This window comes from Panulirus ornatus, chromosome 26 (genome assembly GCF_036320965.1).
Source record: "Panulirus ornatus isolate Po-2019 chromosome 26, ASM3632096v1, whole genome shotgun sequence".
Lineage (NCBI taxonomy): Eukaryota > Metazoa > Arthropoda > Malacostraca > Decapoda > Palinuridae > Panulirus > Panulirus ornatus.
In genome coordinates, this window is record NC_092249.1 from 2,058,528 (window position 1) to 2,083,818 (window position 25,291).

At 38.0% G+C, this 25,291-nt stretch overlaps 1 protein-coding gene across 1 annotated transcript in view; it reads right to left on the minus strand.

Moving 5' to 3' along the window:
- Positions 1-25,291, minus strand: part of LOC139757455 (multiple PDZ domain protein-like) — a 963,136-nt gene that overhangs the window by 327,508 nt on the left and 610,337 nt on the right. The window contains exons 27-29 of the mRNA XM_071677982.1: positions 13,980-14,108; positions 11,435-11,455; positions 2,609-4,019 (exon numbers count right to left, since the gene is read on the minus strand). Of these exons, the coding sequence (XP_071534083.1) occupies positions 2,609-4,019; positions 11,435-11,455; positions 13,980-14,108 (1,561 nt within the window). The remainder of the gene's footprint in view (positions 1-2,608; positions 4,020-11,434; positions 11,456-13,979; positions 14,109-25,291) is intronic.

Consider the following 25,291-nt stretch of genomic DNA (forward strand, 5'->3'; position numbering starts at 1 on the left):
TCATGGTAAGTCCACTGGATGTTCTATCACTACATCTCTCAAAGATCTGTCTAGTGTCTCCATAAACAATAAGTGTGGGTTTGTGTGTATTACCAATTTGTATTGTATAGGGAGGGAGTTTCACACTTATAGGGCTCTAACTCTTAATCTTGTAGAGGTGTACAATGTCTTTACTCCTGAATGAATATACACACACACACACTCCAGCCTAAGCTAGGTACCCATTTATCGATCAGCCCTGAGGGGAAGATGAACACCTGGATTGGGTTTGGGCCAACTGTTGTGCCTGGGATTTGAGCTCATGCGGGCCCGTGCTGGTTCATGGTCAGTTATAAACCACTACACTAAAGGCTCATGGTGTGTGCATGTGTGAAATTACCTATTTGTATGGGGAGGGAGCTTTACATTCGTAGGGTCTCATCTCTCAAACCTTCTCTGCTCATCATTACAACTTATTTAACTTCTGTATGCTGTCTACATTTACTGTTTCCTCATGCAGCATGTTTAATTACCTATCTGGACTGCATACAGAGGTACTTCTACATTTGCAAGGCCATGTCCCTTGAACATTCTCAACAATAATGTTTCTTAAATTTATGTATACTTTCTGTGTGACTGTTTAATTATTTCTTTATACAATACAAAGAGAATTCTACACTTGTGGGAACCTTCTCTTGAACTTCCTTTACTATCAAATACTCTCTATACTTTTGCAAGCTGTCACTATTTGCAGTTTCTTGACTTACTCAATCCAAACATCCTCCACCTTCACACTAAAACAGTCCTTCATGTCCTTCTTAATAAGCTGCTTGATATGATCCCTTGTTACTCTATAACTGTATCTTATCTAAACCTGTTCACTGTCAATGCTGGAGAAATAATTTTGAAACTTTAAGGTTGCAACCAGTAAGTTTCATATTCTCCTAGTTCAGCCCACTGACAGAAAACACATCACCCCGTATAGCACATTGGTCAAATTCACTTTATCCAGTGTATGCTTCTCACCTTCCTGAGTAGTCAGGTTCTGATAACCAACACTTCTTTCACTACATCATCCCATCTCCCTCTCCCCCTTCCTTCCTCCATTTCAAGAATATAAAAAGATCCTCTTAGTCAGTCTTAGCTCATCCTTTCCCTGTAACTAAGACACTTAAGCACAATCTGGTAAGCTCCCTTAATCAGACTGCACTTACTACCAAAACTCTCTCGGGCAGTGGAATTCCTTACTTGACACCTGTGTCAACCATATTATGTGCTTTCTCCATATACATATACTTATTTCTACCCTAAGACACCTTTTTCTGGGGTTCCCACAACACTTAGGAAGTCAACTATCAACTGGCAGGGACCATAGGTCAGACAGTATGGTGTGTTGTGGGTTTGTCTTGAAATGGACACTGCAAGGCAGTTAAGGATAAGGTCATTGGTGTCTTCAGTGTGAAAGCTAAATCTTGGGCATGTGGGCTTTAGTAATATGTTGAAACGATGTTTGTTTGTAATGTTGGAGAAATGGATGATGTTCAAAGCACATATAAAAAAAGTGTGACATGTTTGTATACGAAGTGTAGTTTCAGATGGGTGTATATTTGGCAGAAAAAGGTTCAAGCAAAGGCTGGCGAAATGGCTGCTTAATGTTTGTCAAGTCATTTCAGTGTAAACACTTTCATGCAGGAGGTATCTGCTGGGAGTAGGGTGATCTATGAGTATAAGTGGATGAAGTGTGAGGATGGATGAAGTGTGAGGATGGGGTATGCTTATGTCTGTATGAAAGTTGGTGGGAGGTTACAAAGTGGCTCAGATATGAGAGAGTCAATGTCACTGCATAAGGTTAAGTAAGAATGTTGTTATAAAATGCTATGGAAATATTCTTGTTTTGCTGTGGTGTTACATATTTATGGTTATAAGGCAGCCACTGAATGTTTACAGTGTTCTCTTTTGTAGCTTCATGTGTTATTTCCTACTCATAACAGGAATTTCATAAATTCATGGGGGCCCCACCTTAGGTGGTCTGTCATCTATCAAGTTTGCTTTTAAAAGATTGGGGTGACTGAGCACATGAGGCTTAGTTTAGTATTCAATGGATATACTATTTGTAGAGGATACCTAAGGATTCTTTTTCTTGTATGAGGCTGGCACCAGTATGTGTTTTGAGGGCACTAGTCTGTTTATGGATTTAGTGATAATGTTCAAGATGTGGGGCATGAATGTCATGTGTATCATATGTGATGCTTAGTAAGGTTGGCATTTTACTGACTGACAGCTGATCATTTAGGGTGTTCTAGGGGAGCCCACTGGATTCATGTCTATTAAAGGGTTAAGAGGGTGAAGATGGATTCCTATGGGGATGTATATATTGCGTTTTGAGCAAGCCAAGGTTCCAACTGTATGATATAGTGTTGCATGTTTACTGTTTCTTGTTTGGTGCTCAGACACCACTATGTACCAGTGAGGTCATCTGCACATGACCAGAAATAATAAATATCACTAATGTATACCTGTGCTGTGTATATGATATCTAGGAACAATAAATCAGTAAAAAAAAATGACATCATAACCAGTCATGCAAATAAATTCCAGCATATTCAGCAAATTTGTAAGTTGCCACTACCTGTGTGACAGTCATGTTTGTTTTAGGTGAGGTAGACACAGATGATACTGTTGTTGATACTGTTGTAGTTACTGTTGATGCCACAGTAGATGCAGCTTTAGTTGTTGTTGTAGTAGTTGTGATAGCTGGAGCGTGATTACTTTCTGGTGATACCCTTATTTTATTATTAAATGAATCAGATACTAATGTCGTTTTTGAGTCTATTTCACCACTTATAAGAGTCTGCTGACCACTTTCAAATTCACTAAGTGGAGATTGCCTAGTTAGTCTTATTTCTTCACCATGTGGTAAGTGACTGGATATATAAACAGAATTATATTCACTTTTAACAACTCTCTTTGCTTCTCCTGTCGCTAATCTATTTCCGTCACAAGGTTCAGCAATTTGGTTAGTTTTTGTTTCTTTAGATGGGATCAAATGCTCCTGAGCCAGATATACAGAGTCAGGAATGATCTCACTGTACTGTCTCTCAAAATATGGAGTTGTGATACGTGATGTGTCTTCAAACGATCTGGAAGTTGCTAAAGAACGCCTCTGAACAACATTCTCAACATCAGTGATGTGAGCTACCACCAACTTTGCACTTGGTGGGTTAAGGTCATCTGATAAAACGTCACTAACAGAATGTCTGTCTGAATCACACTCAACAAATAAGGAGCTACTTCTTTCGGCACTTGAGTCAGAGGATTCACTATGTTCACTTCTCCCTTTAGATTCTGCAAACCTAACTAATCTTAAGGATGCTTGCTGCTGGAGATTTACTGAAGAATTGCTGGCAAGTTCAAGGGCATCTGGGGTCTGAAAAGCACTACCAACTTCAGTCAAATTATTCCCTAAACAATTGTTCAGTATAAACTCGTTAGTAACACAAGACTCGTTAGTCCCAGTTAAAATATGTAGATTAGTAAAGCTTTCTGGATTAGTATAAGCATAAGGGTCACCTCCAGGAGGTCGGCCTAAACTTACACCGTTATCTTGTAGAACATCTAAAACTTCGTGGTCCTCAGCTTCTGGTTCAAGGCCCACTTTTGAACTGTACTCTGGCTGCGCTTCAGAAACGTTCTTGAAAGTTATTGTAAATGGCCCCTCTTCAATGTCGTCTTCTAGATTTCTTTCCTCTTCACCTCCAATGTGGATGGATGAAATGTTAGACTCCTCAGCACGTGATTCTACAAAAGTCTCACTTAACGCGTGTTTGACATTGATGACTGTAAGGCCTCCACCTTCACTTTCTAATTGCTGACCCTGTAGAAGGCTACAAGATGAACCAAGGAGATCATCATGGCTGGGGTCACGTGATCTGATATCACGAGTAATAAATGATGGGGCAGTGACAGAGCGAGTGAGATCACTACCAATTCCACCAACAGCTTCGTCTTCAGAACTGTCACCACGGGGCACGTAAGGAGACCTGTAAACAACAGATTGCATTAATATCGAACAACTTTATGACTTGAGCTTCCTTATTAATCAAATTTCCTGAGAGGTATCCTGCTCTATTGAGATTTATACATTCAAATAAGGAAAATTATTCAGTGAACATATGGCCTGAATTTTCATTTGCATGTATATACTTTTACTACCCAGATCAAATCTATATAACTACTTAACTACATACCAAACCTTTATAGCACTCCAGTGCTGTAACTGATTATCAGTCATAACACAAAAATAAAATAATTTTCATGCAACATTTAAATACAATGCTTTCTGAAACATGCCCAATAAACAAACAAAGAGAGTGTTCATCATCACTCTCCAATGTTCTACTTTCATTTGTCTATTAGTTTCTATTAGTCTCCTAAATTCGAATAATACACTGTAAATGCTCTGCAGAGACTGAGCAATGCTAGGCAATGACTACAAGATGACACATAATTATATGCTATTGTAGTAATACATGAAACTGATCCTTTAAGTACTGTCCATGCATATCTTTTACCAGGAGAGGGGAGAGTTTGAATATACAGCATATGTCTGAAAAGGGTGGTGCTTTCTAATGGTTTATGTAGATACCACAAACCACCTGCAACTCTAATTACCTAAAAAAAAATGTGCTTCTGCTTCCCAAAGACATCAATGTCAGGAAGATGTGGTGAACTGCCATCTGAAAACCCCTTATCCACTGGCACCGCAAAGTGTAAACTGACAAAATTTTGTGGGGTTCTCATGACGAAACTGGCCAATCACCCCATAGTTGGACAAATTAAAAAGTCATGAAGAGTGATTCTGAACATATCATTACACATAAACTTAATATCCAAGCACAGTGAGAGGGATAGCAAGCTAGGGTTGCACAAAACATGCTCAATATAGATGATGGCAAGATGTTAAAAATCTAAATGAACTAGTGCTGTGCCAGCATGTAAATGCCTATAATGGACTGGTTTTAAATGTTTGTGACTTTGATGCAGCCCTTTTTCAATATTTCATATTCTTATAATCTTGACTATACAGGGGAAAATGTTTTCACCCTGGCTAGTACTTAAAGGGTTAATTTATGCAAGCTAAAAAAGTGAAATATATGAGCTTCATGGGTAAAATAATCTATATAATCTAAAGTAGGGAAAAATACAACCTTAGGTTAAGGATCAAGCATTATAGTTAAAAATGAAACTTTAAAACACACAGCAAGTTGAATGATGGAAAATAAAACAATTCTGCATTCTGCAATGAGAGCCATGCTTTACAAAAACTGTCAAGTCTCCAGTCTATTAGTACAAATGCCAATATCTAACAAAATTATGGGTTAATAAAGAGATTACTGACCAAATAATGACAGAATCAGTCTTGTTCATATAAAGACTATGTAAGTGGTTGTTATTCTGGGCTAATTCAACTAATCAACTGTACAACCCCAGGATGTGGAGGGATTAACACAGAAATGGCTACTAAGTGGTAACTACAACAACAAAAAATATTTGTAAGGTATTTGAAGTAAAATATAATAATCAAGGAGATATCAAATTTTGAAATTATCTGTTGACCCTTTCACAACAATATTTGAACACATCTGAATCAATAATTTTTCTCATCCACAACATTTGGATTTAGTGCAAGAACATGAAAAATTTTTCCCTTATTACAAGTTTAAAGAACACCCTAGAAACTTTGAAACACCAGCCACACTTTCATGTGGGCTGCCATCTATAAGCAGTCATACACGTTATAAATATAAACAAACATAACTGGGTTACCAGCTGACTAGTCACACAACTCAGGTCCTTCTGTTCTAAGAATTTGAGTCGAGTTTATATTCATTACGACTGAGTATCATGCAATTTAAAGGTTTCCAAGACAATGCTAGCATCTCATATAATGGAGGTTAGTTAATATATGCTGTATCCTTAGCCAAAGAAACTGAAATGTGTTGTCCAGAAACTGACCCTACAGTCATAATTCATAAATTCATATTGGCTTATGCATACATCTGGCTTTGTAAGAATTTTCAAAAGAGATCTGTACCAACTAACTTTAAATTACTTGATTTACGTGATAGTAAAACTGATATAAAGGTGATTAGTTGTATAAAATTAAGACAAAACTAGATACGGTGAAAGGTAAATATTCTGCTGGGTATAATAATTTTCTCATAATAAATTAGTGGCGTCAGCAGCAAGTTCAAAGGACGGTTGTACCTGAAGAATATATTTTGCATGACATTTTATCATATTCACTGATATGAATACTATGAAAATCTATCTTTAATACCATTCATGATATTTTTTTCAAATTATAATCTATAAGCTTTTATGAATTTCAAAATGATTATAGTCATGTTTGTAACCTTCAAGGTGAATCTATCTTAAAAAAACAGAATTTGGTTAACCTGAGCCACTCCCAAAAATCTAATCATGGAGCAAAAACCTTACAGTACAAAATCAAGCAAATCATCTCAAGTGTAAAAGAAAGTCTTTTCATCTAGTAGACATACACACAAAACAACTTATTGCAGAAAAGGACTCCAGAGACTGCAGGCTTATATTCAAGATTTAGGAGGGTCTATATTCCACGAGGCCTACTATGTAAATCCTCTCATTACTTTCTTCATTACATCTAGTCACACCATATGCACTTCTCAAATAGCTCATTTCCACAGCCTGGATTCTTGACCTCTGTGCCTCATTCCACAACCATGTTTCAACTGCATGGGCCAGGGTTGGGAGGACTATGCTGTCCCTTAAGCCTCTCTTCACTTCTATACTTACACCTCTACCCTCCATTATTCTATTAAGGGACCTAATGATTCTTCTATCCTGTACTGCTCTCTCTCTCTCTTATCTCTCCTACCATATCACCACACTTAACAGGTTGATGAAAGGTTCAGTAAAGTGTACAGCATAAAGAATCAAAGCTCATTTCTTTAAAGGTTAGATTGTGGAGAAAGGAAGAGACAAAGACTTTAACAATTCAAAACTGAAGGATCTGGCTGAACAGTCAGTGACACCAAAATAAGAAAGATTAGTAAAGTAGGAGGTTAACAGATGTAAATCACTGAATATTTTTGGCTTGGAATTTCATACACCAAATGAAGAAGGGAAAATGGAAAGAAAGAGGGAATGCTCAATGAAAGGTTACAGTAGGCAACAGAATTGTCAAATGCAATTTCTGTCATATAAGAATGGAGAAGAATTGAGGGATACATTAATAACATATGGGAGCAAACAGTTATGGTAACATGTCATTTGCAGTCATCAAGTCAGGACATACTCTAGCAAGCTATGAAAAGTGAAGTCAAGGTGGAATTCATTTATGGGGTATTCATCAAATATGACAGATAAAAATAAAATATGGTGTGGGAGGCAAGTTGTTAGAAGCAGTGAAAAGTTTTTATCGAGGATGTAAGGCATGTGTACGTGTAGGAAGAGAGGAAAGTGATTGGTTCTCAGTGAATGTAGGTTTGCGGCAGGGGTGTGTGATGTCTCCATGGTTGTTTAATTTGTTTATGGATGGGGTTGTTAGGGAGGTAAATGCAAGAGTCTTGGAAAGAGGGGCAAGTATGAAGTCTGTTGGGGATGAAAGAGCTTGGGAAGTGAGTCAGTTGTTGTTCGCTGATGATACAGCGCTGGTGGCGGATTCATGTGAGAAACTGCAGAAGCTGGTGACTGAGTTTGGTAAAGTGTGTGGAAGAAGAAAGTTAAGAGTAAATGTGAATAAGAGCAAGGTTATTAGGTACAGTAGGGTTGAGGGTCAAGTCAATTGGGAGGTGAGTTTGTATGGTGAAAAACTGGAGGAAGTGAAGTGTTTTAGATATCTGGGAGTGGATCTGTCAGCGGATGGAACCATGGAAGCGGAAGTGGATCATAGGGTGGGGGAGGGGGCGAAAATTTTGGGAGCCTTGAAAAATGTGTGGAAGTCGAGAACATTATCCCGGAAAGCAAAAATGGGTATGTTTGAAGGAATAGTAGTTCCAACAATGTTGTATGGTTGCGAGGCGTGGGCTATGGATAGAGTTGTGCGCAGGAGGATGGATGTGCTGGAAATGAGATGTTTGAGGATAATGTGTGGTGTGAGGTGGTTTGATCGAGTAAGTAACGTAAGGGTAAGAGAGATGTGTGGAAATAAAAAGAGCGTGGTTGAGAGAGCAGAAGAGGGTGTTTTAAAATGGTTTGGGCACATGGAGAGAATGAGTGAGGAAAGATTGACCAAGAGGATATATGTGTCGGAGGTGGAGGGAACGAGGAGAAGAGGGAGACCAAATTGGAGGTGGAAAGATGGAGTGAAAAAGATTTTGTGTGATCGGGGCCTGAACATGCAGGAGGGTGAAAGGAGGGCAAGGAATAGAGTGAATTGGAGCGATGTGGTATACAGGGGTTGACGTGCTGTCAGTGGATTGAATCAAGGCATGTGAAGCGTCCGGGGTAAACCATGGAAAGCTGTGTAGGTATGTATATTTGTGTGTGTGGACGTGTGTATGTACATGTGTATGGGGGGGGGGGTTGGGCCATTTCTTTCGTCTGTTTCCTTGCGCTACCTCGCAAACGCGGGAGACAGCGACAAAGTATAAAAAAAAAAAAAAAAAAAAAAAAAAAATAAAATGCAGAGAAATGCAGAGAGAAACAGTATGTAGAAATATGTAGTCTGGTAACGATATTCATACTAGGCAAGTATCATAATCAATCTCAGGAGGAAAGGGCAACAAGGAAGGATGTAGCAGACCTAAAACTGCAAGAAACACTATATGAAACAGATCAAAGAAAACAAGGAAAGTAAAATTGGAACAAAAGAAGCATACAAGTAAAGGTCACTTTCTAAATGCAGTATGAAAACAAGGCAGTCCTAAAGCTCCCAAAAAATTTGCATGTCATAATAAATTTGTAGTGCTCTTTAAAAATGATTGAACAAGAAAGGATCCTGATAAAAGGAAAGAAAATATCGATAAATACAAACTTAGAGACTAGTCTCCTTAAAGAGACAACAGCTATCAGGACACCAACAACACAAATAAAAAAGTAACAAAACCACAATGAGTGAATTTAAAAGTAACCAGAATGTGGTTGGATCAAAAGCAAATGGTAAAGAACTTGAGTTCTGAGACTGCTCCAAGGAAATGAAACCAGTTAATATGCAAGTCACCAAGAAAACATTTAACAAAGAAACAGATTCACAAGTAGGGTTTCCCAAAGGATATGCAGTAGCAAGTGAAAGAAATTTTAAAGAAAGGGGGAGGGGATGGCCCTTCTACTGCGAGTACCATAAAAGAAGCAAGAAGATATATCAGAGAGGGGTAATCTTTAAATAGTGAAAGGTTACAGCTAAATTCCCAACGACACAAGAGAACACTCACAAGGGTCACCACTGGAACCATAAAAACTGATTTACTTGCTTCACTTGTCACACCATATAAAGTGATGAAGATAAGGAGATGGACACTGGAAAAAGTACAGTTATGATGTGAAAATGGAGCTGACACAGAGAGCTACTAAAAGACAATGAAAAAAAAGGTACCTGAAAGAATCAATGAAACAAATGACCACTTCCTTCATTGTACATGGGTCCATTTTAATTTCATCTACATCAGAATGTTCATGATGAACAGAAATGAATACCTGTCTTCATAACAGCTTTTCTAAGTTAAATATCACAACAGAGAACAGGGTGTTCCTGCATTTCAGATTTGTTCGTTTCTTTATATCAAGCCAAAATGTAACTATGACACAAGATACAGGCTAAATGAACCAGCTCACAATGATAATTTGAACATGCAATATAGTGTCTTGTTCTAAAACTACCATCAGTGATGTATGTAACCATGCACACCTTTAAATTAAGGCCTGGTAATGGTAACACTAAAACAAAGAACATAATATACAAAAAGGAGAAAGCATTACATAAGGCACAAAAATTTCATGATTATAATGAACTTTATATACATCTCAGCCAGCAATCACGAAAAGGAGCTGAAGTTTAGCAAACTCTTCCAACACTGCACACTAGAAAAATGAAAATGACAAACATCCTTCTAAAGTGTTACGTAAACTTTATGATAATCACAATAAATGAGCTAATCCAGATACTTGGACTCTCAGCATTTTTATTCTTTGAATAAGAAAACAATTATTTTTCCAAACCAGCAGTCTGCAAAAACATCTGAAGATGCAAAGTACACTTTTCATCAAGTACTATGGAATTCTCATAAAGGGGTTCTAAGGCTATAGTTACAATACCAATCAGGACTGTGGTTCTCTCTTAGTTAACAGTATAAAACTATCAATACCTGTAATACCAACCATTACAGCGTAGATATCTCAACTATTTCATGACTGTTTATAAGGTCAACCAATAAAAGATTCTCTAATGTTTTGTGTCTCCCTAATATCTGCTAAAGATCCCTAATACCTTGTGTTAACCTGAGTAATCTTGTGTTCAATAATTGTATTTTTCTCACTGTGGTCCCACTGCAGTAACCATCCCTATAATTCCGAGACCATTGGCAGGACTCCTTTGTGTCTGTCCCTAACATTTACAGGAGTCCCCTCTAAACATCAATCTACCCCAATAATCTTGAGGCCAATATATTTTATTTCTTTCATTGTTTTTTGAAGTGAGTAGCCATAATGAGTATTGTTATAATATTCATATTACTGTTTCTATGACTATCTTATGAAAGTTCCAAGACAAGTATATATATATATATATATATATATATATATATATATATATATATATATATATATATATATATAAAAGCACAAAATAATTACATTAACAGGGGAGTCTAGAAGGAAAGATAATGTTTTTTCTTTTGAGAAAAAATATAATGATATCAGTGTCACTAAACTGAGGGTAAGATGTAAATGCATGTAAACAAATAGTCAAGCTTATGGTGAGGTAACAACTTGACACATCAAAACAACATATAACAGACCAAGCATACAGGAAAGTAACAGAACGCAGAGAGGGCAGCCCAGCTAAGGATGAAGGAAACCACAGAGAGGTTTATGGTGCCAAGGTAAGTGGGAATCTAAGGAGGAGTAACAAATGCTTGGAAAGAAAGGGAGTCCCAAGGGTAGAAAAAAATCATCAAAAGGATAAGGCAGTTTCTGGAAGTGTGAGAAGTCCCAAGGAGTGGGAAACACCATAAAGGAAGGAATGGAGGTATCCTACTGTGGGGATCCAGTCTTCCTAAGATACCCTTCAAGAACAGTAGATCTCTAAGAGTAAGGATGGGTCAAATGCAAAGAAATAAGGTATTTAGGAGTTTCAGGTTGTTAGAAATGGTCTGAGAGGAAAAGGAAAGTTCTAGAAAGAGAAATGGGAAGGAGCAACTTTGATAGTTTCAGAAGGAGAGGCACAAAATAACGAGACATCAGCCCTATAACTTACCTGTAATACTTCGGGAAGATCCTGAAACCAGCAGTAAAGTGAAATACTAGATGAGAAAATGAGTAAGGAATACTGGAGTGGGAGAGGTAATATCATACAAGGAATACTGCAAGGGGTGGAGGGTATCAGGGTATAATGTAAGAGGTTTTTAAACAGGGGAACAAAATAATGTAATGAAAAATTACACCAAAATAGGCCAAGGCAACTATGGAATCAAATATAAAAATAAAGTGAATGCTAAAATGGATATTATTATATGGAACTAGCAATGACAAAGGGCAATTTACTTATTCTGCATCATAATGGCTAAAAGCAAAACTATACTATGAAAATAAAAATAAAATAGAAGGCACTAAATTAAATGATATTAGAAAAGGTGTTCCATTAACCAGTTATCCTACCAACCAAATCAAGTGTCCCCTTTCGAATTAATTAATAAATATTCATGCTGTTCCCAATGCTGTGAATAAAATTGTTTTAATGCTTTACACAATGTGTAAATGACAAAAACTCCCACTTCATGACTTTACTCTGTCTTAACTTATTCATCTTTTTTAAACTCAACATCTGTACTTCCATTAATTAATGTTCCAAAATCTAAATCATGTAGTTTCGGGTCAGTATCAAGAATTTCTATTCAGTTAAAGTATCAAGAATTTCTATTCAGTTAACTATAAATACTCTCTGTTTCTTTATCAGCAGTTTACACTAAAGAACAGTATAAGTGACAATAAGCTAAGCCTGGCCTCTAGAAAGTCTGGGAAGTTATAAACTAAAACTCTTGCTCTGCAAGACCCATGTAATACTAAAATATACAGCTACAGAGCCAACTGAAAGACCTATGGAGTGCCTTTTTTTGTCATCTAGAAAAAAATAAAAACTGAATAATTAAGAAAATTAAAATCTCCCTGCTTTACCTAAACAGAATCTTAATGGCCTAATATCATGTAAAAATGGACAATGAAAACCAAGGAACAACCATTATCATAAATGGAATACAGTTTTGAAAGTTTATTTGTAATAATGTCCTAATCAGCAAAATAACATATGTACACAAAATAACATATGTATACATTAGTTGTATCTATAGTATACCTAAGTAAATGAAAGAACCCCAGACAGCAAGTAAATTCTGAAAAGCTCCTCCACCACTTAGCTTATCAAACTCCAGAGGGACTCTACTACCTCATCTGTTATTAATAAATCAAACAGCTCATCAAGCAACCAATACAAACACATCTTTATTGATTTAAGATAACCACCTATCTCACTGGAAACTGTCCTAAATACCATAACAGATAACAGAGAGTACTTACACATGGTTTTCAGCTAGAAAACTATGAGACTTGTAAACATTATCAAGTGGCTAATCAGAGACTACCTTTGATTTCTTTTTAAGTAATATTGTAATCTGACCAACAAGACTAAGAACTTTATGTTAGTCAGCCACTCTGCCTTAAAAATGCATGACTTTACCTTTCCTTCGTTATTTGGAAAATAGTCTTTTCCATCAGCTAATTGTTTTCATTTACTAAGCCATTAACAAAAAAGGTGAAAATATAATTTGGTTTCAAGGCTTTCCTAGACTACTAATTACTGTAATGTATTTATTTATTTTATTTATTTTGCTTTGTCGCTGTCTCCCGCATTTGCGAGGTAGCGCAAGGAAATGTAATGTATATAAGCTGAAAAAATCTGATCAAGTAGCTTACTTCAATATGGCATATTAAGCTAAGCATCAGTATTAGTACGGCTTAAATTGTGATGAAATACGATGTAATGTGCACTAGACCAACAAAAGTAAACACTTTATTTACAGTTAAAATCTAATATCAATAAAAAGGCTTCGGGTATAATAGCTATCACTGTGGACCCAGCAAATTCACACGAAATACAGCATACAGTACTAGTAATTTTCTTACTTGAGTACTATGAACAACAAATAACAACAGTAATGAAGTTTTGGGACTACATGACAAAATTTTATGATATTCTGTGTTAGGTGTACTATATCCCGCTCCATAAAGGGGCCCTACAGCAGGAAAGTAGGTAAGTAAGTGATACACTCAATATACAGTGACTTATATTAGACCACTCAAAAGATACTTTTTACGTGTCACATAAGGTATGAGGTGTTTTACAATAAGCAGTATGAAGTTTCACAACAAAACATGTATGTGCTTTGTTGCACCCTTAATATCATTTATTTCCGTAAGGAATATATTTGGAAGGCTTTTCAATGTGTTCATAAAACAACGTACTTTTCAGTAAAACAAATACAAATTTTTCCAAAACACTATCAAGTGTATCACACATCACTTACCATGGAATGTTTTAAAATTTTTCAAGTACTTTACTTTGTATGAAATATAAAATGTTCCTACAAACCCTTTATTCAGTGCGTATCAAATATGCTTTCTGATAAAAGGTTCATAAATAAATCTAATATTCTGTTTTCTATGGTGCAGTTCCATTGTTCCTGATAAAACCAGACTTTCATCATAGAAAGAATCATTATACAGTAACATTAAAATGCAGGACTGACCTTGGACTAGTCTGCTGCTGTGGCTGCTGTGACTGCTGACTCTGCTGCTGTGATTGCTGCCCTTCACGGTACTGCAGGAGGGAAGCTTCTCGAAATGAAGCTGCGTCTTGTCCCTTTATGTAGAGGATGCTGTAAAGTGGAAAAGGGGAAAATAAAGTGTGGATATCAAAAAAAATTCTAATAACAGAGTTTGTAATTGTACAATTATATGCAGAACATAAATACTGATATATGATACTCTACATCTAAGTAAAAGTTAAATACTGAAGCTGATGCTAGAAAATTGCACAAGAACTACAGAAGGAATTGAGTGTGTTACATGAACATCAGAGCATGCTTTGCTGTACACCTTTGTATACAGAACACTAGAGGAGCTCCACTACCTTTATTACCAGTGTACCTATGTGGCATATTACACAAGAGCTAGGGCAAGGAGGAGGTGTATTCAGCACAACACAGGAAGTGTGTGAGTGCTGGTGGTAATACTGTTAAGCACAGCCGAGTGCAGGGGCTTCACACGTCCCTCTTACAACACTGAACTCACTCAGCCAATCATTCTCTCCTCTCTTCATTTTCCCTCAATATCTTCATCTTTCTTTTCTCCCCCTACATCTCTTTATCTCTTTAACGAGCTCAACTCTCCCCTATGGAAGTCTTTCTTCAGCAGGTGCCCTTTATCTTTCTGTATTTCCTACATTATAAAACTACAACTTCAAAGATTTAACCAGGAGAAAATGAACATTTTCTAACATTAAAGACTTGATCACTTCTCTAGAAGAATGAATTACATCTCATGCTAATTCACTTCACACTCCAGCACTTACTTACTACTAGAGACTGGACAAGATAGTGAAACAGGAGAATCAAGGGAATCAGATGTCTCGACGACCAGATTAAACCACCTGCTGACAACCTAGGGGAACTGGAAACTCGCATCATATTCTGTTTCATACTGAACTTTGTAGGTGCAATAACCTTTTCATAATCCATTTTCTTATTCTTTACCACATTGTCAATCAAAAACCAGAAATCATTTCTGAGCATATACTCCTTAAAAACTCTCATTCATATAAATCATATTAATGTGAGTAATATCCGTTGGATCAAATATCACTCTGAAGAGAAAAGGGTGATGACAGCATTCCTGCTAAAAGAGCTGCCGTAAGACTTCCATGTATAATCTTCTTATCTTGTTAAATCTACTAAGTGCTTGTCTACAAGTAAATACACAGTGCAGTACAACACAGTACACATAAACAGGAGTCATCTAACATTTCTCTAACACTAAATACCCAGTTATAAAGTAATATCTTCGATGGAAGCATTTTTCTAAAGCTATGTAAAGCTGGAAGCCCCTCACAATGTTTGGTAGGCTAGATTCACAGACAGGTACAGAGAATAATCCTCCACACATGCCACCTCACTCACACTCCCATGTAACTATACATCATTCAACTAAATTCAATCTAAAGCATATATATTTTACATTCTTTTTTCATGCACATGGGACTCAAGGGACCACAAGCAGGCAATGCAAATTATTTTGTTCATCAACTCCATGCCTTCACATCAGCTTTACCCTTCATCACAAACCCTTATTAACCAATGCATTATGGTAAATCATCCCAGTTTGCTCTTAACCTTTGAATCTATAAAGAACCCTTTCTTTCTTCTCAAATATATCAAAACAGCATCGTAATAAGCCTCTTTTTTTCATATATATTCGCCATTTCCCGCGTTGGCGAGGTAGCGTCAAGAACAGAGGACTGATCCTTAGAGGTAAAAAAAAAAAAAATACACCATACAAATTACTGACAATTCAAACAAATTTTGAATGTCCATCATTCATTACAGACAGCCAGCCTTTACCCAAAACTCTGGGAGTATACACAATATCTAATAATGCAATAATTTCATAGTAAACTTAAGTCCAAGAATAATGAAAAAAAAACATTAATAATGACCCTATGAACCCAATCATAGCAATTATTATGCTTAATGCTCAGCAAGAGACTGACTGAATAGGAGGTGGGCCTCGCATAGCACTATCAATTACTTCAATAAATCATTAATCATTTTGATTATACGATGTTCGTCCCTACATTAAAGGCGCCTGTTGTGTGAGCCAACTGAAATGGCATAAATAATAGTCATAATATGAAGCACAAGCTGCCTTAGGCTTTGTCTCACGATATAACTTACTGTTGGAGGTTGACAATCATGACCTATGACCTCCAACAGCCGCTCACCTTCCCTCCACACTGCCTTTAAAACTCGACCTAAAATTCCAACAGGGGAAAAAAAAAGGAAAAAAGGCTGAGTAGTGCTGAACTTTCCTCCTTAACAGGAGGTAAAAATTCAGAAAAGGTTTCTAGAAAATGCTTCTATAAAGATGACATCGCTTCAGCGTCTCCTGTGCATAGATGCTTTAATATTGGTTATCACAAGGATGCTCACTGCTTCTACGTTATTAAAAGAAGTCTATGAATCTAGGAAGCCATTAACCCTGTTAAAATTATGTTCTTTGTTCAGTATATGGAGAAATGTCAATACCAATTACGATACAGCCCCTTTAATTACTAAAGGATGTATCATCCACTCTAGTACACTGAAAATGTATTTGTCACCATCAATTTTGTGGGTTGTATATCAACTGTATTTCATAAAAAGAACATGTATTAATACATATCTATTAAGTATACGTGTTCAGTATATACAGTATAGCAAACCATGGTAGTGCTAACCACATTATCAAAATAATCAAGTCACAACCATTGTTACGATGCCAAACCTCACACCAAGTGTGTTACTCGCATACTTTTAAACTGCCCATTTGCCAATTTGATTGTTAATCACACTGAACAACGCGGAATCATCCCCTTTAAAATTTCATTCAATTACGGGAAAAAGAACACAATCAACAACTGCTTACGTTATCAACAACTGCTTCACACTTGGTTCTACTATACGTAAATTATAACTCAAAAGACTGCTAAACCATAGGTCTAATACTTTGGGTTTTAATACCGTCAATCAACCCATATGAAATTCCTTTCTAAACCAAACATCAGTGCAAAAATGTGGAATAAACTGCAAGTCTAACTTAAAACTTGTTTCTTTCTGAGTATTTCTGTCATGCAGGCTATAAATACCTTGAATTCATGAAGGAATAAAAGTAATATAATAAATTATGGGCATCACTGACCACAGCGTCAGCCATACGTCATTTTCCATTCAAGCCTCGAGGTCAACTAACAACCCAATCACAAATTCACCACAAATAAGGCACGGACGGCCACGCAGAGTTGCCAGTTGTGTCATTCAAAATTAGCATTATTTCTACAACACTACATTAACTTATCGTGAAAACATCTAAAACAAAACTATCTAAAATAAATATTTATGTGTTTAATACACCAGCATAATGTAAAAGTCGATTACTGACCAATAAAGACTAATATGATTGAAACGATATGAAAAGAAAAAAAATCGATATACTACAAAATATATAATTTTCTGAGAACGGTAACCCTTTAAACGTACTTCCCAAAATAAAATAAACTAATTTCACATAATTTTCTTATGTTTTAACAGTACCAATAAAATCAAAATACAATGTATACAACATGATCTCGTAATATATCGTACAGTGCTCAATGGCACATACTATCTTACAATTCAATATAGATAACAGTTTTATATTACACTACTCGAGTTATTGTGTTTCTGATCCATATTAAATGGATGATATAAGAGTATCTCTACACGTAATTTGAACCGTATTAAATGAATGGTATGAGAGTATCTCTTCACGTAATTTACAAATAATCAACAAGGAATTCTGATGTTTTATTTTGTGATATGTTTGTTATATAGCAGCAACAACAGTTCTGTATAGTCGTAATAATTACCAGTATTCCTTCTCATAGTGCAGGGTATTTCAGTTGTTTATAACTCTATATATCAATGGAGATATTTTCACGAAACAAGCAAGTTTTCCAATTCCTCCAAAATTCGTAAATACTTTTCCCCGTCTGTTCTTTCTCCCTTTCCATTAACTTCTATATTTCAATTAAGGCCCGGACTTGAAGTGGAATTGGAGTCTCAAACATTAAAAAAAAAAAAAAACAGGTAAACTATTAACCCAGTCACACAGACTGTAAAACTTTGCATAAGATTCCACAGTAGCAAGAAATCTTATAGCCCTGTTTAGTGTCATACATCTATCTGTTTACCATGTGTATGATCGACATTGTACCATGAAATAAATACAACGGAACATCACTTTACCTAATCCGTCTCGTAATGAGGCATATATGCAAAATATACAATTTAATACAGTAGGTGCACCTCATACTGTTGTTTGACCTTGATACGTCTTCTGTCACATACCACTAAAAAACTGATCTTTAGGTCGATAATCTTCAGTGTAAGAGGCAAAGAGCCCCGTTACCGTATGAGACACAAGGAAGCAATTAAGTCGTTTGGAGAAATTGTAATTAATGTCGGAAATGGGGTAATTACCAAGGTGATTAACTCCGTTTCCAGTTCTTCCTATGTCTGTTTGAACTTATTTTCCTAGACCTCGTCCGTAACCACTGAGTACAATCATTATGCACGACGGTACGACCCTTGAGCACGACGGTACGACCCTTGAGCACGACGGTACGACCCTTGAACACGACGGTACGACCCTTGAACACGACGGTACGACCCTTGAGCACGACGGTACGACCCTTGAACACGACGGTCCGACCTTTCAGCATGACGATACGACACCTGAGCACGACAGTACGACCCTTGAACACGACGGTACGACACCTGAGCACGACATTACACCATTTGAGTACGACAGCACGACCCTTGAGTGTGATGGCATGGCCTTCAACCTAACCTTTAAGGGGTCGTCATATCGTACAGCATAAGGAGTCAAACAAAATGTCTGATATAAAAAAAAAAATTACTACTCAAAAAATATAATCAATGTCTTGAGAGCAAGTACCCTTGTTTACGTCCCAAAGTCAATCAACTACAGATGGAAAAAACATCAATAAATATCATATGTGACTATCCAGCCCTCTAATTAACAAACTGAAAAATGGCATAATGATAATATGCAAATATGTTCTGAGAGGCAACGTACTGACAAAAAAAAACCATTAAGGAGAGGTGATCAAGTGTGTTTACGTAATTTGTCATACATGGTTGTAGAAATATGGAATAAACTCAGTAGTGCCACGGTGAGTGTGGACAGCATACTGAAGTTTGAAAAGTTGTATGATATTAGAAAAGTTAGAGAGATGGGGGCCCCCACGAGTGTACAACTGCTCCCCTCCCCGTACAGTACAAGAGATGGGGCCCCCACGAGTGTACAACTGCCCCCCTCCCCGTCCAGTACAAGAGATGGGGCCCCCACGAGTGTACAACTGCCCCCCTCCCCGTCCAGTACAAGAGATGGGGCCCCCACGAGTGTACAACTGCCCCCCTCCCCGTACAGTACAAGAGATGGGGCCCCCACGAGTGTACAACTCCCTCCCCGTACAGTACAAGAGATGGGCCCCCCACGAGTGTACAACACCCTCCCCGTCCAGTACAAACAGGTAATTACACTGATGGATCCCTATGACTATAAAACAAACTCGTCACACCGTACAAACAGACAATTACAAACAGGTGATTAAACAAGGCCGTTGTGCACCTGTGACCCTCGAACAAGCAATACAGTTAAACACTGACAAAAATGAGTAATTATCTACTTGTAATTACCCGACTGTAATTACCAGTTTGGTCGGCAGGTGGAACTGGTGTTCAACGCTTGTTAGGGTCTCTGAGCAAGTGCTGTCTCGTTACTGGTCTTGTGTAGTGATGATGATGACGGTCAACCTCGAACGATATGGGGGGAGGGGGTCCTATGATGACGTCATGATGCGCTGATGACGGAAGCCATCTCCACCACCAAAACTAATGACGTTATGACGGTGACGCAGTGATGACAGTGACGTAATAAGGATGAGCGTCATGACGCACTCAGAAACAATTCAAAACTTCACAACTAAATCGGCTTCGCAACTTTTTATATTAAAACTTTGGCAGGATCTCGTATAATACTAAGTCGCGATGCGCATACGATGCGAGCAAGTCTGATCCAACTTACCATAACACTGATGGACGCGTATTCTATACGAATAAACGTATTGCGATATCGCTAGACATCTTAATCTGATTACGTAATACATCTCATTCCCAGGTCAGAATGTGATGGGCCCTTGAGTGCAATTGAACGACCCTTAGGCACCATGGCGTGACCTTTGACCCGACCCCTCAACGGTCAGGTCAGGGTAGGTCAAGACTGCAGCCAGCACTGGTGTGATCTTTGACCCGACCCCTGAACGGTCAGGTCAGGGTAGGTCAAGATTGCAGCCAGCATTCCATACATCTGCTACCACTACTTTCATCACACAAGTTTTCAAGAAACCCTTTTTGTTTCCTCATTTAAAAAATGTCCATCAGTTACCACTTAATAACTCTAAACATTAACACTCACACACTGAATTGTAGTTACCTACATGCACTGTGTGGAGGAAGTCATACACTCGTGAGGGGGTGGGGGGGCTATTTCTAGTGTATTCTCTTCTATCATAGAATTTATTAAAATTTATGAATGCTGTCTGCATTAACCATATCCTCAGTCATCATATACCATTTATCCACAACTCTTGTACTAGAAAAGTCATTTTTTACATATATTTCTACCCAATTCTTCTGCTTAGTTTCGTGTTATGTTCTCTGGATGTTCTATCCCTCCATCTCTCGAAGAACTGTTCACTGTTCTCGTCATCGACCTGTTCTAAACACTTGAAAAGCATTCTTCTCAGGTCACCCCTCACTCTTCTCTCCTCGAAGGAGAACAAACATATATCTATAGCCTATCCCTGAAAACTCAGCTCTCTTAATTCAAGGTACCCTGTATGTTGCCCCCTCCTCTGGACCTTTTCTATTCCCTCTATGTTTACTCACGATGCGGGTATGGTACCATTACATATCAACAGAAGGTCAATATACATCAGGTCTACATAGCGTTCCACCTCACCCTAACCAGGAACCTCCCAACCTGCATGTACAAATCAAACCCAAGTCTTCTCTCTGGGCCACAGTATGACGTATCTCTCCCATCAAAAGGTTCGCCACACAGATCCAGGAAGTTGAGCCGCTGAGCACAATCAATACAAGCAGTTAAGGGCGTTCCTAACAAGACAGTCTCACAACTGCAAGGGAGTAGGTTAACCGCCACACAACGCATCCTTAACCCGGCTACAGTAATGGACAAGAGACAGAGTGGGGGGGAAAGGATAGACGCCCATACATATTTAACAAACCACAAACACCTTTAACAAACCACAAACACCTACACCAAACGCTCTTTGATAAACCCTTCAACATCAATATTCAATAAACCATCACCACACATCTTAAATAAACCTTCAACATCAGTTTTCATTAAACCAACACCACACATACTCAATACACAAGACACGTTCTAAACCAACTTAAACCATATGTCTTTAGACGTATTTTTCAGACTCTAGAAATATCTCCTTTCTCGTCCCATAACCTCCTAACTACATAGAAGAAGACAAGAGTGATTACAATCAAATGAGAAACTTAAATAATCAAATCTAAAGAAATTAGATGATGCCATCTATTTTTTTCCCTACGGCAGCCATACATCATCCAATATTCCTCAAGCCTATCGATATTCTACATATCATACCAAATATTTCACCTGAATATCAATAATCTTGCAATATCTCTTGGTCCTCCTGTTAATATCCTATTGAAAATATTTCATAAAAACAATTAATGATGAGTTAGCTGAATTCATATTCACTAAATTCCTGTAAACACTCATATATCATCTGTATATAAGTTAGTTATGCTTGATGCTAATATATAGAAGCTATACTATAAAGATGTTAATATGTATGCTAATATATACATATTCTATACCATAATGCTAATGTACAGAAGCTAAAGTACCACTAAGCCAATATATACATATAACAAATATTCGTAATACATCAAACAATTTCATTATATTGTGATTTATTTGGGTGAACCTCAGTAATCAATTTTGTACCAGTTTCCACTGTGACATTTCACGTTCCACCGACACACATTTCATTATATGATGGTCAACATCAAACGTTGTGGAAATACGAATCCAAGCTCTACAGACTGGGCAGGTAGCACTGTCATCCTCCCATTTTGGGATGAACGATAAATGAATAAATTACACACACACACACACACACACACACACACACACACACACACACACACACACACACAGACAAGACAGACAGACGAAGGAGGGGTGATGAACACAGACCAGACTGACAGAGAGGTGATGAACACAGACAAGACAGACAGGAAGATGTGATGAACACAGACAACACAGACAGAGAGGTTACGAACACAGACAAGACAGACAGAGGCAGGGAGAGATGATGAACACAGACAAGACAGACAGACAGACAGACGCAGGAGGTGATGAAATATATACCCAGCAAACTCGCTTGCAATCGAGCGGCAAAACACACACACATCTCACTCTGGCGATCACCAATTGGTGATCCAATAATCACGTATCAAAGTTGATACATCTGTTTCTTTGACAATTTCAGCTGTGTTGTGCAATATCAATGCAATATCTGTGCAATACTGAAATGGAGGTGCAGACTTTTGTTCACTTGCACTAATGCAACCATTTCATCAACACAAACACTTGGACGTGGCGAAAGCGTCGTGTGAACACGAGAACATGTACAGTGAACAATACAGTGAACAATGAATCTTAACACTCCCTCCTCTGGCAACATTATCATTACCATCTTTATCATTATAATTATCATATAACCCAAGGACCCATTCTCCATGGGGTTCCTGTAGCCTCTTGGCTGCGCTACAATCAGTAACAGGGAAAGGATGGACTCTTATAGAGATAGAGGTTCTTCGACGAGACTGCTCTCCTACAGTGCAACCTTGCACAAGGTGACTTTTCTCTCGAGGAGTCCGGTAACACCCCTTTGATGATGATAATAATAATAATAATAATAATAATAATAATAATAATAATAATAATAATAATAATAATAATTCAACGATAAAATCATTATTTCAAAGACATCTAATTTCATCCTTATTAATATGATTATTATTATTACTATTATTATTGTTATTATTATTATTATTATTATTATTATTATTATTATTATTATTATCATCATTATTATTCACTTTTTATACATAATGAAACGTTACGGGCAACTTATTGCCCTAATCAAGACCATCCCATTCACTCCAGAGAGAGAGAGAGAAGAGAGAGAGAGAGAGAGAGAGAGAGAGAGAGAGAGAGAGAGAGAGAGAGAGAGAGAGAGAGAGACCTACATATGTGAGAAGCTTAACCCTGGCTGGGAGCATATATATGTGTGTGCGTGTGTGTGTGTGGGTTATGCCAGGAAGGTGGTGTAGTTACTGAAGGTCGTTCTACATATGACCACCCTACTCGAGAACTGACAAGGGAGAGAGAGAGAGAGAGAGAGAGAGAGAGAGAGAGAGAGAGAGAGAGAGAGAGAGAGAGAGAGAGAGAGAGAGAGAGGTGTTGGGGGGAGGTGGAGGTCGTCGGCGAACTGGACTAGTGTTGAGGGAGATGGTGTACTGGATCTTAGACGGAAGGGGAAAGCTTTTACAGCTAGTACGATGTGTGGAAGATATATAAATCGATTTCCAGTTGGCCATATAAAGCCACATATATCCTCCTAGATAGTCAGGGATGATATAATATATATATATATATATATATATATATATATATATATATATATATATATATATATATATATATATATATACACAGGGATAGGTGAGAGGGCAATCATGACGTATGAGAGACGATTCAAACTACACATTGACCAGTTGACGTTTAGAGGGAACAATCATCTCTAACTACCGTGACCTTATACAGACAATAATTGCTATAGGAGGTCACCAGGTCGACTACGGTGACCCTATATAGACAATACCTGCTATAAAAGGTTACTAGGTAGACTGATGACCCTACATAGACAATAACTGCTATAGGAGGTCACCAGGTCAACTATGATGACCCTATATAGACAATACCTGCTATAGGAGGTCAGTGGTGGGCCGAGCGCCTACAACGGCCACCCAGCGGATGAAGGTCCACACCTGGCGTTAGCAGGAGGGTGGGTGGGCGGGCGGGGGAAGAGAAATCCACAGTGCGATACCACTTCACAAGTCCATACGACATCCAACAGCGAGACGAGACGGACGGGGTCACCAGGTCGACAAGATCACCAATATAATCACCAGACAGGTGTGTCTGTGGTCAGCAGGTGTGTGTATGTGGGGGGAGGCAGTGTGTGTCTGTCTCCTGAACCAGCTGGGAAGCAACTGTCTGTCTCGCTGAGACGACCCCCACCCTTCCAGTATTGGACTGACTTGGTGGGGCTTCTTGACGTAGGCAGGAACCCAGGTCTCGGGAGGTCGAGCGAATCACAAGCCACCTGGGCGCGTCTCTGCCCCGCACAGAACGCAGGTTCGACTTCCGGTTCAAGGGACGTGGCGCCCTCCCCTCCCTTCTGCCGTGGGCAACGGCGAGTAGACTACAGCTCCTTTGCATTACATACCCCCGAGCCATCACAATGTATAGGAAGTTCAGACACACACTGAGCATATCCTACACTCACAACAGCTATTTTCTCCCTCTAACTTTACTATACACTTTAGATTTAACCTTCAATCTCCCTGTCGCAATCCAGGATTCAAAATTCCAAAATTGCTGGACATCTCTTGATTAAAATCTTCCCGTAACAGTGTAACTTCTTTTTCGCATCTCATATAGCGATTAACGACCTAATCACAGTGGGGCAATTATACATGTAATGCGTTGACCCACTTGGCATTTAACTATAGAATACAAACCAATGAGTAACGTTAATGACCCTCATCACACATTCCCATACTTCCGTACCATTGTCAACAACCATGAAAGACATGAAGGTAAATCTAAACATCACATCGCAACAAACAACCCTACAATTAAAAGAATTATCAGAACTGAACTTGTACAGTGGAAGGGAGGGATGCCTTCGAACCAAATGCCTGGGGCGTTGGAGTGACACTAGATTACGATGCCTGTGTGAAACAAGCCACTGGATCAGATGAAACAAGATTCGTTCGGTGAAACCATCAAGTGGCTCAGATGAAACCAAATCAGTTTCCTCCCTTAA